The 24849-nt window shown below is 46.1% G+C and overlaps 2 protein-coding genes across 8 annotated transcripts in view; one reads left to right on the top strand and one right to left on the bottom strand.

Moving 5' to 3' along the window:
* The window catches only part of CAPN9 (calpain 9), a 22647-nt gene extending 20412 nt beyond the window's left edge, over window positions 1-2235 (bottom strand). For both annotated transcript variants that reach the window (XR_014954306.1, XM_021527200.3), the window contains exon 1: window positions 1686-2235. Coding sequence is in view for 1 of the 2 variants with exons in the window: in XM_021527200.3 (XP_021382875.3) it covers window positions 1686-1898 (213 nt within the window). In the remaining variant the exon portion in view is untranslated. The remainder of the gene's footprint in view (window positions 1-1685) is intronic.
* On the top strand, window positions 1095-24849 carry AGT (angiotensinogen). 6 transcript variants are annotated; one of them, XM_085576811.1, is made up of 5 exons: window positions 1095-1210; window positions 18901-19714; window positions 22005-22269; window positions 22689-22833; window positions 23296-24849. In XM_085576811.1, exons 2-5 carry the CDS (start codon window positions 18928-18930, stop codon window positions 23479-23481), a joined length of 1383 nt encoding a protein of 460 aa, XP_085432937.1. In that variant the 5' UTR covers window positions 1095-1210; window positions 18901-18927; the 3' UTR covers window positions 23482-24849. The 6 variants fall into 6 exon arrangements, with proteins under 6 accessions (XP_085432937.1, XP_021382825.2, XP_021382826.2 ...); XM_021527150.4 differs by lacking the exon at window positions 1095-1210 and adding an exon at window positions 13276-13383; XM_021527151.4 differs by lacking the exon at window positions 1095-1210 and adding an exon at window positions 16348-16525.

Below are 24849 nucleotides of genomic sequence, written 5' to 3'. Positions count from 1 at the left end.
CCATGCTTTTGTATTCACCCTCTCCAGCTGTGGCAACTCACCTAACACATGCTCCAGGCCCATGTTCCCTTTACAAACTAAAGTGTGTTAAATTGAAATTGTTACACCACATCTATTTTGCTGCTGCTCCTGATGGATAATAGAGATGAAACTGATTTAGTTTAAATGCTGAGGAGCCAGAACAGAGCATAACTAATACCCTGTCCTTACACATCCTCTCAGCCTCCCCTGAGTTTTATTTCTCACTGTGCTGCTCACAAAAGTGTGTAGGGGGAATTGGAGTGTAAAGGCAGATGCCTTTTGAGGTAACTTACTCATCCTGGAAATGTTTCAAGTTCAGCACACAAAGATCCTGAAGAAAACAGACCATTCTCCACTGCCCCTGTGGGGCATACACAAGGGCACACAAGCTCTCAACCATCCCTGGTCCCATTTTACACCAAATTTTAACTATTCCAAGCCCAAAGAAGGCAAACTAGCACCTAAGAGCTGAGCAAAGGAAAACTATTCTTTAAGATTTAGTGTCACAGCCATGTGCATTTTTGATGCCTCATAGCACTCTGGAGTCACCACACCCGAAGCATCTCAGCCTCACAGCCCTCTCCTGTGCTGGGAGGGCAGCCCACAGGCCACCTGGCTTTCTGGAGCACAGATAGGCAGCAGTGCCTCTGAGGGCTGCACTTAGCATGTGTTGGGATCTCCAATTTTTTTCACAATTGAAACTTGTCTAGGAGTAACAGCTTTTATTCTGCTCTGTATCAGCACTATGTTAACTACCAGATGGTGAGGCACTGAATGTGTATCACTGGGAATTAAGATAATTTAAACCCTTCTTTAAGCTTACTTTGTTCTTTCTCTCCCTTGGTATCACTATCACCAAAGAAAAGTTTTTTTATAAAGGAAGAAGCTTCCAGACTATGAAGAAAGCCCAGAATAAACATCAGTCCTTAGCAAAGAAATGACATGTTGCCAAATTTTTGCTTTGGTTATTAGTTACTGAGTGAAGGGGGAAGAAGGAACCTGGAGTGATGCTTGATTTGTGATCTGAGAGCATGCGACTGGTGCAGCTTCAGGCTCCCACTGTGTAATTAATGAATGTTATGCAAGATGCACTAAGAGATACTCACTGAGCCCTTGGCTACTGCTGAATGGCTCAGTAACCACGGCATGCAATTGTAATCTCTCAGCGTTCCCTGATGGGAGTGAGCAGGTAAGTGAAAGACTCTAGTACTCTAAAAGTTAAAAGGTTTGAATTTTTGAAGTTGATCTTAATGATGAATTTCCTACATTAACAACACACAATTTTACACAGTTAGAGCATTATCATAATGTATTTTACCCTTAATTCCCTGCGTGCCTTCTTATTTTCATCTTTTGTCTGGCAATAATGTAAGGGAGAAGCTGATTATGAGTTCTTTAAGCATGCACATAAATACACATGCATAAGTGTGTCTGTACAACCAGTCACACTTGAAGCATGGGGTGAAGCCTTCCAGTCCTTTCATCCTGCAGCTTGAGCTATTCGTGGGGGGCATTCCAATCCTGAACCACTGATCCTGAGGTGGGAAGGGTTTCCCCCCACACTTGATCTCCACATCTCCCTGAACATGTACTTGGTGCAACCCCGAAGCACAGCTGCCTGACCTTGGGCAGGACGGGAGGCACAAACGCAACGGCACACTCACCCCAGGCCTCTTCCAGACGAAGGGAATGGGTGGGTTTTCACTGAAGAAGAGAGACGAATTGCAGGCGGGGAAGTCGGAGTCCTCAAAGAGGACGCCCCTGCGCAGGCACTCCTGCTTCAGCTGCTCGTAGTCCTTCTCCGAGCTGTGCGTGCCGCGGGCATCCCCGGGATGCGCAGCCGGCCGCGGCTTCGAGTCTTGGTACAGGTAGGGCATGTCTGCCTCCCTCCTGCCCGGGACAGCCCGGCGAGACAAGGCTGGGGACAGAACAGGTGGGAAAAGAGAGGGGAGCAAGGATACAAGAATGCCTCAGGTGCCTTGTGAAGGACAAGGGTGGAAAGGACTCTGTGGCAGGGAGCCGGCAGTATCCTCCAGCCCTCCTCCGTGCCACCTCCTTGAGCTGCTGCCGAGTGCCGCTGACCTCCCGGCTGCTCTGCACAGCACAGAGACAAACACCCTGAAAGCAAACAGGGAGGGAAGGCGGCCGGTCCCGGACACGCTGGGAGCGGGGCGGGAGCGGCCGGGCTGTCCCGTCCTTCCCCGCCGCTGCCGGACCAGGCGGGGCGTGCGCGGCCCCGCTCCGCTCCCCGCCCGGCACGGCCCGGAATGGCTTCGAGGAATGCAGAACCCGGCCAGGGCCATTCAGCTGAGCCTTGCGAGGGAAGCCGGAGCCCACGGCGGGTGCGGCCGCGCTTCGAGCTTGCAGGGCTCTCCCAGGTGGGAGCGAACCTGGCCTGCCCGCGGCACGCTGCCTTGGCGGGCAGGTGTTGTCCCCGCTGGACGGCATGCAGGAGGGACAGCAGGGCCAAGGGATGGCCGTGACCACGGCCGCTCTGCTGGCAGGGGCCTGGGTGTGCACAGGAGGGGCGTGCAAAGCTAGTGGGGAGGACTCGGAGCAGGACACATCCTGGGCAAACACAGGAAGAGCATTGGAAAATGTTATCCCGAGGAGGGAGTCTGATGGGCCACGCACTGAAGGAGCTCTGCGTGCACTGTATCGTGGGATTTTAAAAACAAATACCTATTGTCTCTGATTTCCAGGCTGCACGATCTTGTTCGTCTGACCACTGGTGAAGGGTTTGGAGCACAAGTCTTATGAGGAGCAGCTGAGGGAGCTGGGGTTGTTTAGCCTGGATAAGAGTAAGCTCAGGAGGCCTTTTTTCTCTCTACAACCATCTGAAAGGAAGGTGTAGCCAGGTGAGGGGTTGGGCTCCTCTCCCGTGTAACGAGCAGTAGAGCAAGAGGAAATAGCCTCAAGCTACACCAGGGGTGGTTTCTATTGGATACTGAGTAAAAATTTCTTCATGGAAAGTGTTGTCAAGCATTGGAACAGGCTGCCCATGGAAGTGTTGGTGTCCCCATCCTCTGAGATATTCAAAAGATGCGTAGATGTGGTTTAGTGGTGGGCTTGGCAGTGCTCGGTCAGTGGTTGGACTCGATGATCTTATTAATCCTTTCTAACTGAAATGATTCTGTGATTTTTCTTCTTACCAGCATTCACCTGCACTATTGTATCTCACAGTGGACAGTAAAACACTGGCTGGAGAGAATGCCAGACAATGCACCATGGATGTACTGAGGAATAACACTCAGAGCCAGACATGAATATTCCTCTCTGCTTGGAAAGGGAGGAGATGCCACCCTCTTGGAACAGTTCCTGTAGTATAAAACACACCCCTGAGTACAAACAGCGCTCAGCCTCCCTTTGCTTTAATTGGCTCTTTGGTGGACCAGTTTAGCCTGCTGCCAAGAGGTGATTTATGGAGAGCAATTAGGTGAAACAGAATTAGTTCCTCTCTGTTCTGCTATTTTTCACAGCAGTGCTGGGAGGAAAGCTTTCTTTTTCAGAACATATATTCCCATGTTTATTCTCCATAATTGCACCCATTGTTGATGTCGGCAGGCTCCCTGCTGAAACCAAGTTCTCATTGTGCAAATGTATGGATACTGTCCAAATCTGTGAGAAGAGGCAGGCCTGGTGCTCCAAACATGGTTGTCATTTGTCCAAAATTTAGGTTTGCAGAATAGAATCCAAGTTACTCACATCAGCTTTTTCAACAGCCAGTGAGAGGACCAAATCCTCCAGAAAGTGACTCACTGTGTCCTCATACTTAAGATCCCTTTGGAGATGACTGTGTCTTTCATTTGCCTCTAGACAGGCCCTCATGGATTATTTTAGGTTAGATGCCCAGATTAAATGAATAGAGTCAAGTGAGAGGAACCCCAGACAAGGGGTTAAAGCAGGTAAAAGGCATTTAAGTGCCAAAACAAGCCCAGGGATGCGAAGAAAATCTCATATTCAACCATCAGCAAACCAGGAACTTTATCCACAACACCTCTGTGTGGGCCAAGGAACATTGTCACCAGAATAACATGTTGACTGGGGAACGAGTCCTTCAGTGCCCTAGACATACAGACTGCACACCTGCTGTGTCCCTAGGAGAGTAACCATGTGTCACTTCAGGAAATTTTTTCCTTCTCAGAGTTCAGTTGCAGATGAAAATGTGTGGGCTGAGATCACAAGATTTAAGCCTTGGTGTCAAGGCACTTAAATTGCACAGCAGAGACAGTGTCTGGGGAGTGTGGATGGAAAAAAGAAGAATGAGCAGAAAACACTTATAAAATGTCTCAGTTCTCCTGAAAATACAATACCTTGCCTGACATGTGTTAAGAATCATAGGCTTTTCTCTTGAAGGGCAGAAACAAACAAATCTATGTATTACCCACATGCTTACCCCACTCCAGAGTTTTACAAGGACTGAGCAGTTTTGCTCTTTTACCATTAAATCCCCTTTTGAAAGCAGTGAAAGAGCATTTTTCCCATTAGATGACTTGTTATACCTGCCACTTGGTGCTCTCTACAGATAATTTAGGATGGGAGGAAAATGCACCATGTCCTGCAATAGTCTCTTATGGACAGACACCAGTAACACAATCCTACTTGCTCAGGAGAGAGGTGAGCAGGATTTGACTAGAATCTGACCTAGAACACCTTTGCACCTTAGGTGTTCTGCCTCAGTGAGTAAAAGCAGAGTGTATTTTAACACTTCCTGGAACAGTAGGTGAACACAGACGACGAGAGGCTGTGACACCAGCCTGTGTACATTGCCATTTGGCACGCTGTTGCAGCAGACATATTGTGACATTTAAGCAGTACAAGGCAGTACTAATACGAAAGTCTTGTCACACTGAGTAATAAAGTCCTTCCTCCAGGATTCCACTGTCTCAGGAACTGTGGGTGTGCAGCCCACTGGGCTCTCCCAGCAGGGGGGATAGTGCAGGTCTGTCTTTGGGCTGTGCAGGCAGTGAGTGAGTTACCGCCAGTGTGTGAAAGTGCTGCTGGCAGAGAGAGAGCTGTCAGGTCGAGTGCAATTAATTCCTAGTGGGACTGCTCTGGACACCATTAGGCTCCTGCAGACTGCAGAGATCTCACTACAAGCCACTTGGCCAGGCAAGATTTCAAAGTGACAGCATGACAGCATGAGTGATGCACAGGCTGGCAACATATGTAAAGCTGGACACCATCTTCTTCCAGGTATTGCCATTAAATGCCTGTTCCTGACATCAGGAGTTTTATCCACTACCTTCAGCCATGGGAACAAGGCAGTCAGGGAGTGTGAACACCACTGCAATTGCAGCTGCCCACAGGCACCACCCTCCTGCTGAGCCCACTGCTCATCCTGGGACACAAAGGGAGGGGCCCAGATGGGCATTGTGCAGAAGAAGCAGTGGTAGAGGGTGAGCATCCTCTGCTGAGAGCAGAGTCTCAGGCACACGTACTGCTAATAGGAACAGGTCTGCTATTAGGTCAGACTTCCTTGGACTTCTTATTTTCTTCATCTGATTTGGTTTTCTGTGGCTTGAGCAGCTTTTACTCTAGAAGACACCCTTATTCACTTTCCAGTGTAATTCATGGGATAGAAGGTGACTTAAAGGCTTGATATAGGAAACTATGGTTTCCATTTCTTGTCTTCCTTGCATAGCATCGTGCTACAGCTCTGGCTTTCATCCTCTGCTGTTCAGCACATTTAGCGTGTGCTTTTTCTGAGTCACACTTGTATAATTCCTTCCCCATTAACATCAGATAGACTCTGGTCATTCAGGACTTAATGCTGGTTATTCAAATGACAGAACTTGACTAAGTCTTTCATAACTCTCTTGTCAATACACCTCCTGCCCTGTCAACAGTTTGACATTGGAGGGTTTATCTGTAGCCTTTGGCCTGACTGACCCCATGTTCCCTGTGCTTGTTGCCTGCTGACTGAGCCCCTTCAGTATCATCTGACATTCTCTAAGGGACTGGTTTAGGCTAGAATATTTCATTTTTGTACTCTTTCTCCAGGAGTTTGAGAGAAATTACTGGTTTTGTCTAGGTCCCTTTATCATTATCCCTTTATTTGCAAAGATTTAAGAGGAGATGTTATGTGGACTGAGGTACCACCTGTGAAACTCAGTAGAACTCTGTCATTCCTACTCCAGATCTGTATGAAGTTACATAAAACATCTTTGTTCTGTCTCTGAGATTAGTCTCATTTCATACTGCTTGGCACCCTCTGATCCTGGCCTTGATTTGAATCCAAATGCCACAGTCACAGTCACATGAAACCACGCTGTTTCTAATACTTTCCATTACTTAGGCTCAATACAGTGCATGGACTTTTGCCCAGTGGCTTGCAGCCTGGCAGGTTTTGCACATGCTTCTGCACACATCTTTACTAACTGGGGACATCTTCTATTGTTCCAACAACAGCTGAGACCAGATAAAATTAAGCCCAGCTTGGGGCTGTTTCTTTAAGGAAATTTGTGTTGTCTCCTGGAAGTAAAGTAATGTTTTCTCTGGAGAAAACATGGCTTGCTACACAGTGGCTAGAGTTATCCTCCTCTCCCTCATTTCCAGGCAGAAGTGAGGCAGAGGAAAGGAAGGTGAGAAAGGACAGCTTTAGGGGTTCTGCAAGACAACCTGAGGACTGGACAGCCCTACAAAATGTTGTGAAAAAGGCCACAAAGCAATGAGAAAAGGGTACAGAAAATCAAAGGGAGGCTTTTAAAGAAGTGCCCTTTAAAAATCTTGCTGATAAAGGGGAAAAAAAAATCCCTTGGAGGAATTGTAGGATATCAAAATCTTATTCAAGAGAGGAGCCTAAAATTACAATGAATGTAAGAAGTCTGGTTGTTTTCACTGTGCTGGGCAAAAGCCATAGGTTCTTCTCCTAAAGAGGCATCGGTCTCAGATGTGGTTTTAGGATTACTGTGTGCTCACACCCCTGTGTGCTGTGTCATTGCCCACTGCTGTGGCTGGCTATGAAATGCTGGTGTGGCCGCGCTGGGGGCTGAGGGCAGGGGGGTGCTGAGCTGCCACCAGGGGTGGCTCCCCCTTGCCCAGCTTACCCTGACAGCACTCCAGTGCCAGGAGGCAGCTCTGCTCTCCCCTTTTTGCTCGGCCTCTCTGATGGGCTACCACCCCTTTTACACACCCAGAAATGTGAAACATCTTTTTGTATGCTTGGGTAAGTAAGGACAACATTATCTGTGCTGGCAGCTGAAATATCATCACTAGGCAGCCATCTAAGTGCTTTACTCAGCCAAACAGCACAGCTTTCTGAGCTGTTGATCCAGGCTTTTGTCAGAGTTAAGCACACAGTGTTGCATTAATTCATCACTTTTGGGGAGTGGCAGCTTTACAAACAAAAGAGGGCTTTTAAGATTATTTTTATTCTTTTTCTTAAGAATGTGAAACACCAAGTGTCAGTATGGGAGAGGAGCCAAGATGCAGTATGTCTTCAGCTCCCTGAGTCAGCGGCAGTCCCTTAGGGAGCTCAGCTTTTCCTGGGACTAATAGAATAGCTCCAAGAGCACTCAGTGATTTCTCTCTTTCTCTCTCTCTCTCTCTCTCTCTCTCTCTCTCTCTCTCTCTCTCTCTCTCTCTCTCTCCCCCCCCCCCCTTTTTTTTTTAATGACAGGAGTTATGGTTTTCAAAAGCTTTCATCAGGGTATGTTGCCAGAAGGCAATCTTAATCCTTTTTTCATCATGAATATTCTGGGCTCAGTAATACTGTTCCTCTGATTTATCCCTCAAGCAGTAAGCTAAATTATAATTTCATGTTTCTACAGTTAAAACAGAAAAGGTAGAAAAAGAAAGGAAAGTAAAAGTAAAAATAAACCCCAAAACTGCAGCATTTAAGCCTTTGCTTTAAAAACAGCCATCAAAAACAAAAGAGCAGGAAGTTCTGATCTGCCTGGTGATTGACTTTTGCAGTTCTATTGAAACCCCAGAAACTTTAAGTTATGAGCTCTTTCATTATTTCCTGTAGGGAAAAAAAAAAAATACTGCATATAAATGGAACTTTCCTCTCCTCTTGCTTCCAGTATTACTGTTTTACCAAAGGGCAGTAAGGTAATAGCATTTCCAAACGTTCGCGGCCGGGCCAGCCCCGGCCACGCCGGGAGCAGCGATGCGGCGGAGCCTCCGCACGGCGGCAGCTTCGGCTAAGGAACAGGGCAGGGAAAGGCTAAAGGATGGGATGTACCGCGGGATCAGCGCCGGGACCCCCGCGCCCAGCGGCGGGATGCACACTGCTCTCCCTTCCCGGCACACTTCAGACCTGCCAACACTTCCACACCGGGGAAGTTGGTTCCCACTTCTCTTTGGCACCCCGAGCACCACGGGAGATGCTGCGCGGCTCCTGCAAACCGGGCAGCCCTGATGCTGCCCGGCTCAGTCTCTGCTTTCCAGCAGGATCCGAAAGCAGGAGAGTCCGGCGTAGCCAAACACTCGTTAGTTGTGCGCCCCTCAAACTAACGCAAATCTGAAAGCCTCGCCCTCATCTCAGGTCGCAAAAGGGTCCGTAGATTGTACTTGGAGCACTGAAAATTGCGGCTGCTGTCCCAAGAGTTGCTGTTTTGCCCCTGTAGCTGGCTGAGTGGGAGCTGCTGCGGCTCCAGAAGATGGAAGAGTCCCCTAATGCCATCAGCGAGGAAGGAGCCAGTCTATTTCTCACTAATGCACTGCACACACTGCACATCACTAAAAACACTCCTCGAGTGAGGCAGGGGACCATCACAGACAGTCTGCTCAGGGGAACACCAGATAGTGCCCAAAAGAGAGGAGTCCTGCTGGTTGCAACTATTTGCCTACCTAGGCAGAGGAGCAGGAGGAGGGGTGGAGGCGTCTTGAGAGAAGCTTGGCAAAAGATAAAGGGGAGCCTGAGTTTATGCTGGCAGTACGGATATCCCATCTTCCACAGGTCTCTCTATGGCTATGCTTTGAATTTCCAGGCTAGGAGACAACAACAATTGTGCATAGTGCCCTGTGGACAATTTGGCTGGGGTACAAAAATTACAACCAGAGTTTCAAAACCTCAGTAGTGACAGAAAAGATCAGCCACTGGAGATACCACTTAGGACATCCCCAGGGAGTAAATCACTGAGCTTATTGCAGCATCCTTGCAATACTGAGGGCAGCCAGATGTTTGGTGGTGAAGGCTTTTGGAGATGAATAAATATATTGTGGCATTTCCCAGATAGTGGCCACCTGGTTGCTTCCCTTGCTCAGTGTGGGTAATAGCTTGAGAACTTCAGTGGCTGACCCAGCTGGCAAATATTGGGATAATGCAAAATCCCTCCCTGACACAACGGTATCTTCCAAAGTTCTGATAACAAAGCTGGAACCAGCTCTTTCAGGCAGGCATTTTGCTGTGCTGGTGCTGCCATTCCTGCTGCTCTGCCTTATCCATGGGACTGTACGAAGATAGAGTGAGCTCTAAAATGGTAAACATATTGGGCTGGGAGTAGAGAAACCTGGGTGTTTGTCTTTGAGATGTTGCCAACCTGTTGCATGACTGAAGGTGATTCATGTCACCTCTTTGTGTCCACTTTCACTCTCAGGACAGGCTGCTCTGTTCTGGCTGCAGCAGTTTGGGATTTTCTCTTGCTCCTCATAGGCACAGCCTGTGCCACAGGAAAGGACCCAAAATTAGTTATATGTTGCTGATGTAACTGTTAGACTGTAAACTATTTAGAGATCCTCAGAGAAGGAGGTTTCCTCTGCCCACACACACAGTGGGCCCACAGTCATGCCTCTGTGTGCATGTGCAGGCTGAGCACAGATAATTCTTAAAATGCTCTTAAAAACTGCATCTTCCACTGAGACAGACAAAAAAAAATAGGGCTACAAAAATTCAAAGCAATCTTTACTCTCAGGGCCTGTAAACACAAGCTCTGACAAACCAAATGTAATTTTAGGCTGATTGTATTAGTGTTAATACAAGCTTCCCTGAGAAGCTGAAAGAGATGGCAAGATGGTGATGCTCCCTCCTCCAGCAGAAATCCAGGAAGGATTTGTGGCACTGCCCGGGCGGCTGGCTCAGCCAGGGCACCTCTCCCATGGCAAGGGAGCACTGTGCCACACCAGCCCTTCCACTTGAGTCAGCTCTCAGCCTGCCCACCCATCATGTGCATTTTGGCATTATCCAGGCAGACACGCTGTTTGCCTCTACCCCAGCACAGGAACGGCACACGTGATCCTTGGGGTTTATGGGAGCCAAATTACCAAGTTTTCCATTGCTCCTTGCTGTGGGAACCCATGGCAGAAGCAGGATAATCCCTCTCTTTCATCATCTGTACTTTGAATGGTATTATTGAAAAGCATTTTTGCAATCCTCTTTACACAAAAAATTGGGCAAGCTGAGTACGTCCCTCATGCTCACCAGAAGCTTTCACAGAAAAGTGGCTCCAGCCAGCATGGGCAGAGGTCAGGCATACAGAGAAAACACAGAAAAAAAATCACATGCAAACTTATTCCTGTTTTATTAAAACAGCTAAAAAAATATTACTTTGCAATGCCTTTCTCTACTAGAGACAGCAAAAATAAACAAATAAACAAAGGTCCATGGCAGCTTGCCACAATTCTCACAGAATGGGAGGAAAATTGGCTTACTAAAGTATAGAAACTTCCCAGAGTGGTACTCCTTTCCTACTTATTCACTCTGGAAAAAGTCACGAAATATTCTGTGCAGCTGAAGTTAGAACAGAGCCCGTAGGTCTGGCAGGAGACAGAGACATGTTTTAGACCCCAGTAACTCTGCCTTAGTTCGTGCATGTACCCGGATTAAAAGAGAAAAAACCTGAAACACAGCTAATTAATATGAAAAGCCTACCCACAGTTTTTGAAAACTCTTCATATTTGCCAGGGTTTATGTTGATTTTGAAGAGATAGCAGCATGTTGCTACATGCTCTGTGCACAGGAACAATGGTGAGGCTGAGGGTCAGGTTTGCTGAATGCGGTGTTTCTTTAGTATAGCACTACTGAAAGAGTATTCTTGGTCTGTGCTGCAAAATGAGCCGGCATAAGCTGGCCTCAGCTCAGACATCTCTATTTCCACAGCAAGTTGAAGACAATCCCTTGGAGAGAAGCATGAGAGATGCTGCAGCAAGCAAAATTCATGACAACTGTCTGGCTGGGGACTTCCCGAGTTAGCAATCACACCTGGAGTGTCATGTTCTGCAGAGGCTAATGGCCACACCCTCTGTTATTTATTTAATTTAATTGCTTTTTGTACCTTTGGTCTCTGCAGCATCCTGTGGCAGATTCTCTGGCAGTTCAAGCATGCAAAATGGTTCTTCCTTTATATTTGTTGACTGATAATTTTACCAGCAATGCACTGATTCTGGCAATATTGTAAAAGAGTGATTCAAGACTTTCTGTTCACCTTCAGTATTTTATGTTTATACTTGCCATACCTGTGGATTCTCTTCCAAATTGAAACGTCTTGGTCTCTGTAGGCACTCTACTGCTCCACAAAGTTTTTCCTGGCTGTCTCACAAACAATCATTCTTTCATTCCATCCCCACGACCAACAGTCATACCTGGGGTGACCTCTGCAGCAGCTGATGAAGCAATAGTCCCCAGTCTTCCTTTTTGTCAGATCCTCCCACACAGGCATTCTCTTTTGCCTTTCCTCCCTGTCCTTTTCCCAGTGCCTGTTTACCCTCTCAGTTTGGAGCCTTGGACTCCAGGCTGTGTTCCCTTACCAAAACAGATGAGAGAGGCAACATTGTGAATGTTGATGGGATGTAGAGGTTCACAATTACCACTGTCAACTCACAGGCTGTATAAACAGTTTGTGGCTCATTTCTCACTCAAGAAACTTTTGGGCTTAATAAGGGAAACCCTCAGATTTAGTAATGAATTATATATGTCATGTACATGCTATTATGTCTAAATTAGTCATACATAATTCATAACCTGTGTATGTCAGACATGCCAACTCAGGTCAGGAAGATGTCATGTGAAGGTCTGTGGGAATCCAGAGCTTCCTTCTGGCTGCCCTGGAAGGCCTGGGACGCTGGCAGGGGGTCAGGAACCCCCCTGGACAGAGCCCCGAGAGACACTGTCTCTGATCTCTGTCCATGGAAAAGAGTTTTCAATCTTACAGGGTGAATTACAAGCTCTGAGTGTTTGATATGAGTAATAATTGTGGCACGGGTGCAAAAGTTAAATTTTAGGATTCTAGATAAGGGGTCCAAAGGGGACAAGATGGAGAAAATTGGGTGTGTCTTGTCTTTTTTCTCCTTCTTCATGCCCTCCATGTTTCACTGTAGTGTTGGCATTTTTCTATTGGTTTAGGCTGGGGACACACTGTTCAACGTAGGGGACAGATATTGGCACATTATTGTAAATATAGCACAGGTAGTTTCTGGTATATAATGTTTGTAACATCCCACTGAGGGCAGAGCCCCACACGCTGCCCTGCAGGACAGACCTGCGGCAGGGCAGCAGAACATGTTAGAGATGAGCAAGAATAAACAACCTTGAAACCAGCACAGACGAATTATGACTTCTTCTTTGGCAATGGGGCAGTAAGACAGAGACTTTCTACAATCTCAGAATCATCAATACCTCAGATTCTGACAAAGGTCTGTGGTCTGAGCCTGTGAGCAGAGTAATTTATTATCCCTCCTCCATGTCTGCTGCCTCACAGGAGGCAAGAGCATCATCACAGGAGTACATCTGGCCCTTTTGTGTTCAAGTCTCGGAGCAAAATTTGGAAACCTGGAAAACAAACAGAACTGAACAGAATAAAATATTTACTATTGTCTCTGCACAAAGTTCTGAATTTTATACAGGTTTTCCCAGAACAATTCAGATCAATGAAATTACTTTTTGCAAAGTGGAGACGCAGTGTTCTTTGGCAAAAAAATAGCTGCCTGGTCAATCAGTTGAAATTCTAGCTTGGACAAAAACATTTTCCCGTTCAAGGCTGAATTATATGCTGCTGTCTGTAGGGTTAAAGTTCCTCTGCCAGGGTTAAAATTTCCGAAGCCTTTTTTGTCAGTATTTGCATGAAGAACTGCTGGAGCACCATCAACGAGAATTTTTCATGGGGCAGGGGAGTGCTTCCACATTAGCACTTCACAACAGTGAGGCTGACCAGGAGAACTGATCCTAGGATGGCTGCATGGAAACCCATAACTGCAGCACCAGTGTTTTTCCACCCCTCTTTGCTCCCCTCTCAGCAGCTACCATGAATAACAAGCAGGAAAAACAGAGGCAGGTTTTGAAGAGAAATGAGGGCAGTGGTGGGGGGGACGGGGGATGGGCCTGGCTTATGCAAGAGTGGGTATAAAAGGGGGAGCTGACTACCCCTCCAAAATTGGAGAGTGGGGCAAAAGGAGAGAACACACCTCACCGCTGAAAACCAGGTTTGAGAGCTCTGTGTTTCTTTGTACCTTTACTGTGGCTGTTGCAGGGAGAGGTTCTTTAGAAAGCGTGTGTGGGCCACAGGCTTGTTTTGGATAGGGGATGTTTGTAGAACAGCCTTGCTTTCACTCTCTTGGGTTCTTTGTTGCCAGAAAGCTTTTTGCCCAAATTTGGCCCAGTGCAAGTTCTCTGGCACAGCTCTCTTTAAGGGGCAAAATCCTTGGACACCAGAGCTGAAGGGTAGGATAGAGAGAGATAGATAGAGTCTGCTTTTTAAAGTCAAAGCTCTATCTTTAAGCACACTCTCATTCCTAAAACCATGGCAACCCAATAAAAAAACCTGACAAGAGTCCACATTTAGTAATTGGAATAATGCTCATGCACTCCTTCTTAAAAATGTCTCAGAAATAAAATTAAAGACTAACTGTTTTTAAGTACTACTAGGATAAAACATGTTGCAGGTGTGGCAAGATATGTTCTTGGAAATCTGAAACCTTCTCCTTTAGAAGAAAGTGTTAAAAGATAAAGGAAAAAGATCTAAGAAGTGTGCTGGTGTGTGATGCATCTTAATAGCGGAATATTAATTGAATGAGCACAAGTGACTGGAGAATGAGGGAGGGAACTGTATCTGAGCTTTGTAGTGGTGTGTGAATATAAGGTGAAATTGAAGGCTCTTCCTCATTACTGAGGCCAGCCAAATTCCCAGTGGCTGAGGAAGGAGGAGGCAAGAGGAGGACTGTGGTGAAAACAGGACATTGAACATTACCTGGTGAAACTTCTTTTTCTAGATAAAGCTAGGTATTTTTATTTGATTACTTTATTGATGTGGAGGCAAGGGTGGGGGGCAAAAGATAGCCTTCTGTGATCCTCAAAGACACTGACCAGTTTTTATCGACAGAAAATCATAGAACTGAGGGCACAAACACCAAAAGACACCCAAGGATCAACTTGGTTGAAAACCCTGAGAATATTCAACTTTCTTTATGAGGCAGAGCCCCCAGACCCACATACTAGATTTGTTGTTCAGGTGACTCCTGCTCCTCCTTTTCTTCAGAGCAGCATCCCCTGCAGCCAGGGCTGCCTGTTTAGGGCTGGTACTTACAGCACAAGGAGACCCACAGCTGCAGCATGGCTTGGTCATGACCTTCAGGGGAGCTGGAAGCAGGAGATACCCAAACAACAGCATTGTCTGAATGCTGCAGAATAAAGGCATAATTATCTAAGGAAAAAAACTACAGTGGGTGAGGGGTTTGTGATTTCCCCTTTCAGTGTTTATTGTCCACAGCAAACATGTAAGTCTTACAGCTGTATTATCTGTTATTAACATCACTTGTAGCTTATTAGCCAAAGCCAGTAATTAATTTAATAAGGATACTTTTCAGAGTTTTGCAGAATACAAGGTGCCTTTCCATGAAACAACTTTCATTTGTGTGTCCTCAATTCAGAGAGTACTGGGATGGGTTTTCTTTTCACCTTTGTTCAAACCTCATCTAGGGGGATGGAGCAGACCAGCTCTAGCTCACAGGCTCGGCATGGTCTGGCCATTCATGTGCACTGCACTGCCTGCCTAGTGCCTCAGATGGACCCATATGGGTGGTGGTGCAGAAGAAACAGATTTGCATGTCCCACCACAGCTCCACTGGCCTCTAAGGGACCAGCTGGCTCCCCAGGTCTGCCTGGGGAAAGGAGTCTCCAGGGTAGAGGGGAAAGAAGGGGGACCTGAAAGGGGGACTTGATCTCTTAGCATTTAGCTGAGCAATATGCATTTTTCATTTTTCATCCTTCTCCCTTTGCCTGTATTCTCTGTTCAGCTAGAAGCATTTTAAGTCTGGGGGTGGTACAAATGCTCAGGGATTGTTCTGTGGGCAGATGCTTCCTCAACTGAGATGCTCAGGCAGCAAGAGGACAAAACACCTTGAAAGTTTCAAGCTGTTTGTTTAAGCCTTCAGTGCATGAGAGCATGGTATACAAGCCTGGGCTCAGAACCACTTTTGGACCTCTTTGTAGTGAAGGTAATCAGATTGTTTAAATGAAAAGCAGGACTGCAGAGACAGAAATTTCTCATCTCTTTGCTGTCAGGCATCTGGCACACAGCCCTTGGGCTGGCAGGACTCAGCTGCCCCTGTCTCCACCTTCATTTCCACCAGCTCCAGCTGCCCAGGCATGCTGAAAACATCCCCCTCTCTCAGCTCTCTCCTTGAACCCAACATGTAGCTGGAGTACAAATCATGCCTGACTGGCCCTCTAAAATCAAAGCACAGATGACAAATCAACCCTACTCCTATTAGAGCCATGGGACTAAGAATAAAGGGTACTGAACAAGACCCAGTCTAACAAATTGCATTTGATTCACTGTTTACATGCTTAAATAGGAAGAAGGGGTACACCAAAATTGAAAGATTGTTTCAAAAGCAGCTCAAAGATCTGCAAATCCCAACCCCTTTTCCCAAACAAGACTTGAGAAGCTGACACTGGGAGGGATGAAGTCTTTGTGATCCAGCTCTGGCAATCTCACCTACCTGGCTTTCATCTTCTCCATTTCAACACATCTTGTTCAAGAGGAGAAAGAACAAAGCCTTGACATTCTGAACAGTTCAAGAGGGAAAGAAGGGGTAAAAATTAAGAGCTTAATCACTTTATTCTGCAGTAGCATACACATCTCACACACTGGTGGGTCCCCAGGCTGCAAGGGAGAGATTAAAGGCAATTTATCCGTGAAGCCAAAAAATCTGATCCAACTGTACAACAAATATAAGTACAAAGGAATCTGCATTCCTTTCAGTCTGTTACAAAATGATGTCTTTCCTATAATCAGTTATTCTACGCAGTAAAACCGCCGGTGTCTGCCTTGGTGAATGTGTAACTGCAGGCTACACAGGTGTGCTGGGGCTGGCTAAAGGTTGTGTATCCATCCCTGGAACTTTCTGCGAAGCCACTGTTGAGCCGGGCTCAGGTCTCATTGGCCTGAGGTAACTTCTGTCAGCCCCAGGCTGTGATGCAAAGCGGTTTTGCGCAATGCCGCAGCCACGCAGGAAGGGCAGAATTGCACCGCGTCCCGCCACCCCGGGACAGGTGTCGTGGGGAGCTCGCCTGAGGGACAGCGGCATCGGAGGGGCAACAAAGGGGTGACACCCCAGCACAGAGGCGAGTACGCGCTCTTCGTGCATTTGCTTTGAGTGCTGCTTTTCCATGCTTTTCCAAAGGGCTTGGGGCTCTCTCCTTTAGCCAAATAAACCACGCTGACTTTCCACAGATGGCGCTTAGGGTAAGTGCTTGGCAGTGAGAACTGCTCCTCTTGCTTCTGGACATGGAACAAATGCTGAACAGAGCTGGGGGCTCTGGCAGCCAGAGAGAAGTGACCGCTGGGTGCCAGCGGTGCCTAATGGCACAGCCTGCCTGGGTGGCATAGGGTCACCCTCCCTGCTGTGCAGAAAAGATTAAGAAATGCCTCAAAATAATTTTGTGATGGAGAAAACAGTGTAGGAAAGGAATTCCTTCTAATTTGTGGCTTTTTGGTTCATTTTCCTGAGCATGCCAATGTGAAAAATGCATTGAGTAGTTTAGAAATCCACTAGCACAGAAGCTGGGCTAACTGTGAAAGTGAAGTTAGGAAGGCACCTCCTAAGATAATTTTTTTAACCAGTCACAAGAAATGAATATGCTCTGTCATGCATGTCACAGGCTACCAGTGTAGTTGGGGAGGTGAAGAGGGGACGGGAGCAGAGCGGACAGCAGCACGACTGTGCTGCCCATACAGTAATTTAGAGGATGAAGTGGGAGTTAATGGGGAAGAACAATCCTTGAGTGAAGACACAAGGACAGGGATCTACAGCAGCTCCTCCCCTGCATGCCTCTGGGGAGCAAATAGTTTCAGGCTTGACCCAAGAGCATACAGTAGGAAGACACTTAGACATCCTAAGGGACCATTACAGCACCATAAATTCCATTTGCAAAACCAGTTACAGCCTGGGAATGCAGATGTCCATGTTAGCAGTCAGATTACCTAGCAAGGTATGTCTAGTTACCAAGCATCTGCACATCTCAGTTTTTGTATGTGCAACAGAGTGGTGGCACTGCAAACTGGGCTATTATTAGGCATTAAATACTTGGGGACCCCTCAGGGGAAAGAATATGGTTATACATTGTAAATTAGGCTGGGAAGGGGCCAGGTCTTGAATAGCTGGATTTATACACAAGTACTTCCACCCTGCGTAAAGTGTTGATGAGACAGACATTGCTCTGTGTGCTCTCAAAAGGCTCAGACTACCAGAAGTACAATACCTGACAGACTGGAGTGACTCAAAAAGCCTTGGAGGAAGAAAGCACAGATCAGGGCTTGGGTACTGGCAAGGCTGATAGCATTTTGCCCATCCAATGAGCTCTGCAGAACTTGAAATGAGTGAAAGAGAGTGAACAAAGCTACAAAAAACAAGGAATTACTAGTAGAATAAAAATACAGCTCTGAATAACAGTATTTTGGCTGATGATATATTTTACAGATGCATAATTTTCAACACATTTCAGTTTGGATTTCAAATACACAGATAAAAAGTATATACTAGAAGTCCAAGAAAGGTACAGCAGAGCTATTAGTTATCAAAAAGCTTGATATTATAAAAGAGAGAATTCTAAAAATATAAAATTTGTCAACAGGTATAATGTGTCTGCGTGTGTGTGTGTGTGTGTCCATGACATTCTAGTCCCAATTTCCATTATATCCTTTGTGCTAAAACACCAGAGACATCCACACACAGTAAAATTCTCTGCTTCTTGTCAGGAAAAACAAGAGCTGCAAGTGGTCTTTTACCTCAGGAGAAGACTGCTTGCACAGCTGAGTAAAACTCAGCCTACTCCTTCTAACTCTGTAGTCAGACACAGAAGATGAAATGAAAAATGATTTCAGTGTGAGCACATTTGTATAAGGGAGCCTGGAGTGTTTGCCTAAGAGCTAGAATGAATGTTTGCACTGGGCTATGAAAACATAACATGCTCTGCTAGTGCCAAGTATTTTGCTGACTAGACATACAAAGCAGGACCGTACTGTGTTTGGACCTTAAGAGAACTGGTTTCCAAACCTACTTCCTGCATATAAGCAGGCACATTGCTTAGCCTATGTGTCAGCAAGGGTCAGTGCAGCAGTTTGCAGAGATGGATGGTTCTGACCAGGTCCCAGGAAAAAATGTTTTTGCATTTGTTGCAAAACAAATGTTTTGCAGAAGTAGCATGATCTAGTTTGCAGGCATAACCAGGATCCACAGCCATTCCCATGAAAAATCCTTAGGGTACTGCAGTGGGTAATGGAGTCAGGTCTGTGCTTGCCATTTCCCACCTGTTACCATTGAAACTGGTGTCTGTCTCATCCTGGGCTTTTTAGGGGCAGAGTCAGACCAAACAGCACTAAATACTGAAATTCTCACTTTTGTAACTCCAACACAGCACTAGTACCTCCCACTGTGATTAAGAGAAACTCTACTTCAAACACCTGACCAGACTCCTTTCCTTCGAATTTTTTCTTTCAGCAGACACAGTGGAGGCAATTTCCCAACATGAATCTGGTAGCAGATCTTCTCTACTTGTCGGCTTGCCTTACCATGGTGACTTGTGACCGGGTCTACGTCCACCCTTTCACTTTGTTTTGTTTCAATGAGAGTGACTGTGACAAGCTGGAAAAATTGGTTCAGGAGGGAAAGACTATTGTCCCTGTGTCCATTGAGTCCCAAACCACACCCGAATATGAAGCTGGCATGAACGAGAACAAGTTGGAAGCCCCAAGCCTCAGCACCTGGGGGAAGGAGGAACGGAGCTACCTGAGTGACTTGGTGTATGTCCTGGTCATGAGGTTTTACAGCGTGCTGCAGAAAGCTCAGAGGGGCCAAAACGTGCTCCTGTCCCCAACCAGCCTCTACAGCTCCTTGGTCTCATTCTACCTGGGGGCCTCAAACCAGACAGCGCTTGATTTGCAGGGTTTGCTGGGATTTGTTCCCCCCTCTGGCAATCCTGACTGCACTTCCACGGCAGTCGGAAGCAATTTCCTTTCCAGCCTGAGGACGATCGAGAGGCTTGTGAAGAGTGGGGACGAGGAGCTGCTCTTTTCCAACACACTGAGCTTGTTCTCTGCCCCTGGCGTACCCCTCTTCCAGCTGTTCATGGAGCACTTGCTCCCCAGCGCTGATGCATTCTATGCCCGAGCTGTTGACTTTGCAAATCCAGACGAGGCAGCAAAACAAATAAATGCCTTTGTGGAGGCCAAAAGCGAGGGCCAGAGCAAAGGCTTACTGGCAGACATCAACCCATCCACCCAGCTGCTGCTGGCAGAGGAAGTCCGCTTGGCAGGTACGAGGCCGCACTGCTCCTTTTGGGAACGGGCTTGGGGAAGGACGGGCAGTAACCCTGCTCCTGGGAAGGAAGCAGGGTCACACCTGCTCAGTGGGGAAAGAGAAGGGCTCAGATGGAAGGCTGGACCTCTGCTCCCCACCACTGTGCCAGGGATCTTGCCTGCACAGTGCCATGAGCCAGCAAGGGAAATGGAGAGTGAGGAGGAGGGAGATAGCCTCCAAGAAATTTTCCTTGTCCAGGAAACTAAGGATTAGGAAAGGAGTGGAAAGGTGTATTAGAAATACTCGTGAAGCATTTCTGGCTGCAAAGGAGCTAAAGGTCATGAGGGGCCTTCAGCAAGATTGATCAGGGTGTAGCTTTAAAGAAAGCCAAAGGAGCTGAGGGTAGCAGGCCAGAGTTACAGATACAAAAAAGGCTAAAAAATACAGTGGACATGACTCCTCTAGTGGTTATTAAACACAGAAGTCTGGAGGCAAAATCTGGCTCAGCAAGCAACTGGACATCATCATTTATGGAATCAGGACATTTACACAAACATAGAATAAGGCAATACCTTAATTGCCTAGGGCCATTCCATGCTGCTGTCCCAGAAATCCCCCTACACTACAACTGAGCCTTCTCTTCTGAGTGTAGCTGCTTTCCTAGATCCTTGTGACTTAATGCAACACCAAAGACTGCACACTTCAGACAGCTTGCCCACTTGGGAATGTATTTCAGAACACTTGCAGTGAGCCCTGAGTTCCTGAGTGGGCCTCTACTGCTAAGGGTGGAGTTGTGGTACTCAGGAAACCTTTTTGTGCCTCCATCTTCCCACTTCAAAACTGGATGCCAGGTTTTCTTTGCCTTTCATGGGTGCTGTCATTCCCTCGGTGAGCTGTGGGCATCAGCTTTCTCTTCATTGTAAGATCTAGTATAAATATGATACTGCAAAAGTAATTGTGTTACAGAATTGGGCATGTCTGTCTTTTGGGCACAAAAGCAGTTTTTCTTTAGCAGAACCTCTTCTTCTCTATTGGAAACTTTTACTTGGTATAGAAACACATGTTCAAGGGTCTGCCTCACTGGGTCAGCTCTACTACCTTCTATGTCAGAAGGTGAATTTGAAATGTTGCAGTCCCCACATGTTGGGGGATAAAATTGGCTCAAGAACAAATGAATTGCACAAGCAATTATATTCTAATAAACACAGAAGATTACTTCAGTATTTGATTTGCCATTTGGTTGTGAAGGGACATCCATGACAGCTGATGTCGTCATGCTCCATGTCTGTCTCCATAGCTGCAGAAAGGAAAAAATACTTTTCTCTGAAACACGCTATATAAGCTCTGAGATGCTATTAACAACCACAGCATTGATAAAGTGACAGAAATCCATACCAAACAACACCTAAATGTTCCAGTAGTGTCAAATGTTGTTCACTTACACAGTTTTATTTACATTTGTAGACTTGCTGCCAAGCAGGGCCTGCCATTTAGAATTCAATGCAGAACATCAGGTGCAAATTTCACTGAGGGCAGTAGTTTCTTTAATGCTGAACAGGATTATCTGCCCAGCTGGGCAGCAGCATTGATCTGTGGCAGTGAGAAGATAACATGTTGAAATGCAAAGCTGTACAGAAGTAGTGCAATATGAGAGCAAGGCCTCTTATAGTTGTGAACTGAGAAAGAAATTTATTTAAGGTCTAGTAAGTGTTTGAGTATGTCCTTTTTAACCTCCTTGGCTCAACCAACACTTCAGTGTTGTGCTTACAACCTTCCCCATTGCTTTGATTTGTAAGATGGTGAAGGGTAAGAAGAGCTCAGGCTGAGTTTATGCTGCCTTCCCTCTCCTGAGCCCACCTGGCTGCCTGAGAGCTCCTGCAGCAAGGGCTGGCCCTGATGGATGTGCTTTCAAACATGCCATCAGTGCACTCGAGGGACAGAGAGGAAACCAAGCAGACTCTCTGCACATGCCTGTGAGCCCCTGGGGACCATGTGGCAGCCTGGGAGGAAGCAGGCAACCAAGCAAGCAGAGACACTTTCCTGTCCCCAGGAAAGGCCACAAAGACAGCAGAAACACAGCAGCTTTAGTCAAGGTCCTGATGGTCATGGGCCCTGTGCTGTGAGCTTGATGCTACCAGAAGGCAGATTAAAAGGGGGAGACATATTATTACAGTAGCTAAATGTGATTTTATACATGCAGTCCTTCTCTAAGGCACAGTGTGTTCTTAAAAAGATCAGCTAAGGGGCAGAGGGGAGGAGGGAAGGAAGAGAAGAATCAATTTCTCCTTTCTTGATCTGTTTTTCAGTGAATGTTAAGCAAGCCTTCCCACTCAAAGAGCCTCAGGAATTCTGTGTGGATTCAAACACAAAGGTCTTGGTTCCTATGTTGTCTATCACGGGGACATTCAAGTACAAAACTGATGCCAGTGGGACTTTTTCCGTGGTGGAAATCCCCATCAGCAAGACAGCGCTGCTGGTGCTGCTGCAGCCCATCAATGGCAGCGACCTGGAGAGCGTGGAGTCCAAGCTGACGTGGCAGTCCTCAGCCTGGCTCCAGTGGCTGTCCCCAAGGTAGGGAAGGGGCATGTGCACCCTCCCAGAGAAGGGATGATGGGATGGGGTGAGCCACACAGGCCTGTCCGCTGACCTGGGGTCAGATCCTGCCACGGAGGCTTTACTGCCATGCACAGCCAGAGGGGTCACTTCAAAGGAGCTCCACTTTGGTGGCATCAGCTTTTTATCTAGGGGTATTTCAAGAAAACGAGCATCCCACCCATGAAGTGGGATGGTTTGGGGTTAAGCAGCAGACTCTGGGTGAAGGCTGGGTGAGTTCACACTTGCGAACAGTTAAGAGGTACCCACTGTGTTTGTGCCCACACACCAAGCACTAGTTGGAGTTGTTTTCATATGCCCATTCCCCAGGACTGTGCAACCACCGTGCCTTCACAGTGAACAAGCACTCACTTGCCTCTCTCTCTCCCTCTCTGCAGAGAAATTAAATTAGTGCTGCCAGCATTAACACTAGAAGACAGCTCTGATCTACAGGAGCTTCTTGCAGATATGGAACTGCCTGAACTGCTGGGGAAGGGAGCAGATTTCAGTAAGATAAGCAATGCCAGTCTAACAGTTGGAAAGGTACAGTACATAACACTGGCATTAAAAAATCATGTTTCCTGCATGGTTTCAGCCTCCTAGACAGAATAAATTTACCTAGAACTAAGCAGTCAGAGCCATGTAGGGGACATGCTTAGTAGGGGACTGAGTATCACATACAGTGTATGTTTTTGATTTAGTAGGAGAATAATTCTGATAACATGAGAGTTTTAGTTGTTGGCAGCTGTGGGAGGAATGAGTGAGCAGCTGTGTGGTACCTAGCTGCTGGCTGGGGTTAAACCATGACACAAGGGTAACAGGATTACAGACCAGCCCAATGTAAAAGCAGTTATACAGCTTTTGCACATTATGGACAAGTACTCCACCATCTTTTTTAAACATCTGTGGAGTACAATGCGTTTTATCACTTACTCAGACTCTCATTTGTCCCATCATGACTGTGCTTTGATGACTCCAGAATTACTCATATGTTTTCCCTTACAGGTAATAAATAAAGCCTTTTTCAAACTGGCTCGTGAAGGAACAGATCAGCCAGAAGACCCTGCAGCACAGAAGGAAGATGGGGCATACCTGGATGTAACACTGAATAAGCCATTCCTTTTTGCTGTTTTTGAAAAGCAGTCAAGGGCAATGCTTTTTTTTGGCAGAGTAGTAAACCCCTCTGCATGAGGATTAAATACAAACATGGAGGATAAGAAAGGAGTGGAATGATGCACATTTCATATCACCTTTTTCTTATTCATCAGATATTTTTGTGATGTTGTTGAATGCTCTACTTAACTCTGAAATGAAGCAGTTAGTGTTCAAAATACAGCTTTCTGAAAGCTAACACCTTGCAACATTGCATCCTTATTCATCTATTTCATGTGAGGTGACTCACATCCTTCCTCCAGCTTCCATTTTACTCTTTGTCTCTCTTTTGCTCCTAGTTCCCTTTTTGGATGCAGTGGGGCAGGGCAGTGTTTCAATGAAAAGCATCAGCCTGAAAAAATAGACAGATAACCAGCTTTTACGATAGTATTTTTATTTACTATAGAAAAGGACTTCTTCATTCTTAAAAAGCTTTTTTAACTGTATTGTCAGTTTTGCAAGAGAGACTCTCTTTTACATTACAGTGAAGATTTTACAATTATCCACAGAGATTTCTAGCCTCATCAGCAACATTTCCCTTTAAAATGCTGCCAACAGCACGGGCAGGCTCTGCTTGTCCCACTCAGACAAGGTTTTTCTGCCTTGGAAGCAAAAACATGCTTAGAGGAAGTTTCTTCTTTATACAGCCCAGATGGATATGTTCACTTCTTAACTCTGTGGAAATACTAAATATAGGGTTTGGTAGTGTTAGTGAACTGTGATGGATAAATTCTCGGAGTCAGACAGAATTATCTCTGATATTTTAGGGAAAAAAATCCCACAAGGTCTACTCTTGCAGCACAATTCAATTTCTTGGACTACTTTATAACCTGTGAGGCATTTCTTACAGCCTTATAGCAAAGGAGGACATTACTGGTTAGAGTCCAATTCTGTAAACTTTACCATATGTTCTTTAAAAATAGCATTAATGGCAATAATGGATGGATAATAACAATAATGGATGGATAATAATAGTGGATGTGGTGCTGCTACTTGTGAATAAAATGATTACAGCAGTCCAGTCCAACTCTTAACAGAGTCATAAAAATTTGAAAAATTAAAGTGGAGTAACAGATTATTAGACTCTTGAATTAGCAAGTGAGGAATTGGGAAATAAACCTTGGTACTGAGGAGAGCCTGGAACAAGGATTTCCACCTGGCATCTCTAGATTTATTGTTAGCACAGATAGCACTTAAAAATAACTGCAAACCTCTTTGGCAGATCATGTGAGACATATCCTACAGTGCACAGCAGCTCATTACCCTCCACAGTGGCCCAAATGTGTATCTAATCTAAATGCACTAATGCCAGCAGCTTGATATCAGTGATGTGGATATGTGACACATCCCTGTAGCTTCATGGAAAATGCTGTAACATCATAAATAAAATATACCTTAAGAATACTA

This window comes from Lonchura striata, chromosome 3, assembly GCF_050655825.1.
Source record: "Lonchura striata isolate lonStrDom1 chromosome 3, ASM5065582v1, whole genome shotgun sequence".
Taxonomy (NCBI): domain Eukaryota; kingdom Metazoa; phylum Chordata; class Aves; order Passeriformes; family Estrildidae; genus Lonchura; species Lonchura striata.
Note: the sequence above shows the minus strand (reverse complement) of the source record. Positions and strands in the feature narration are given on the sequence as shown.

Bases quoted from the DNA above. Each gene is read 5' to 3' on its own strand.
- AGT (XM_021527148.4), top strand. The intron at 19,715-22,004 runs GTACGAGGCCGC...TCTGTTTTTCAG, and splicing joins AGAGGAAGTCCGCTTGGCAG to TGAATGTTAAGCAAGCCTTC. The intron at 22,270-22,688 runs GTAGGGAAGGGG...CCCTCTCTGCAG, and splicing joins CTCCAGTGGCTGTCCCCAAG to AGAAATTAAATTAGTGCTGC.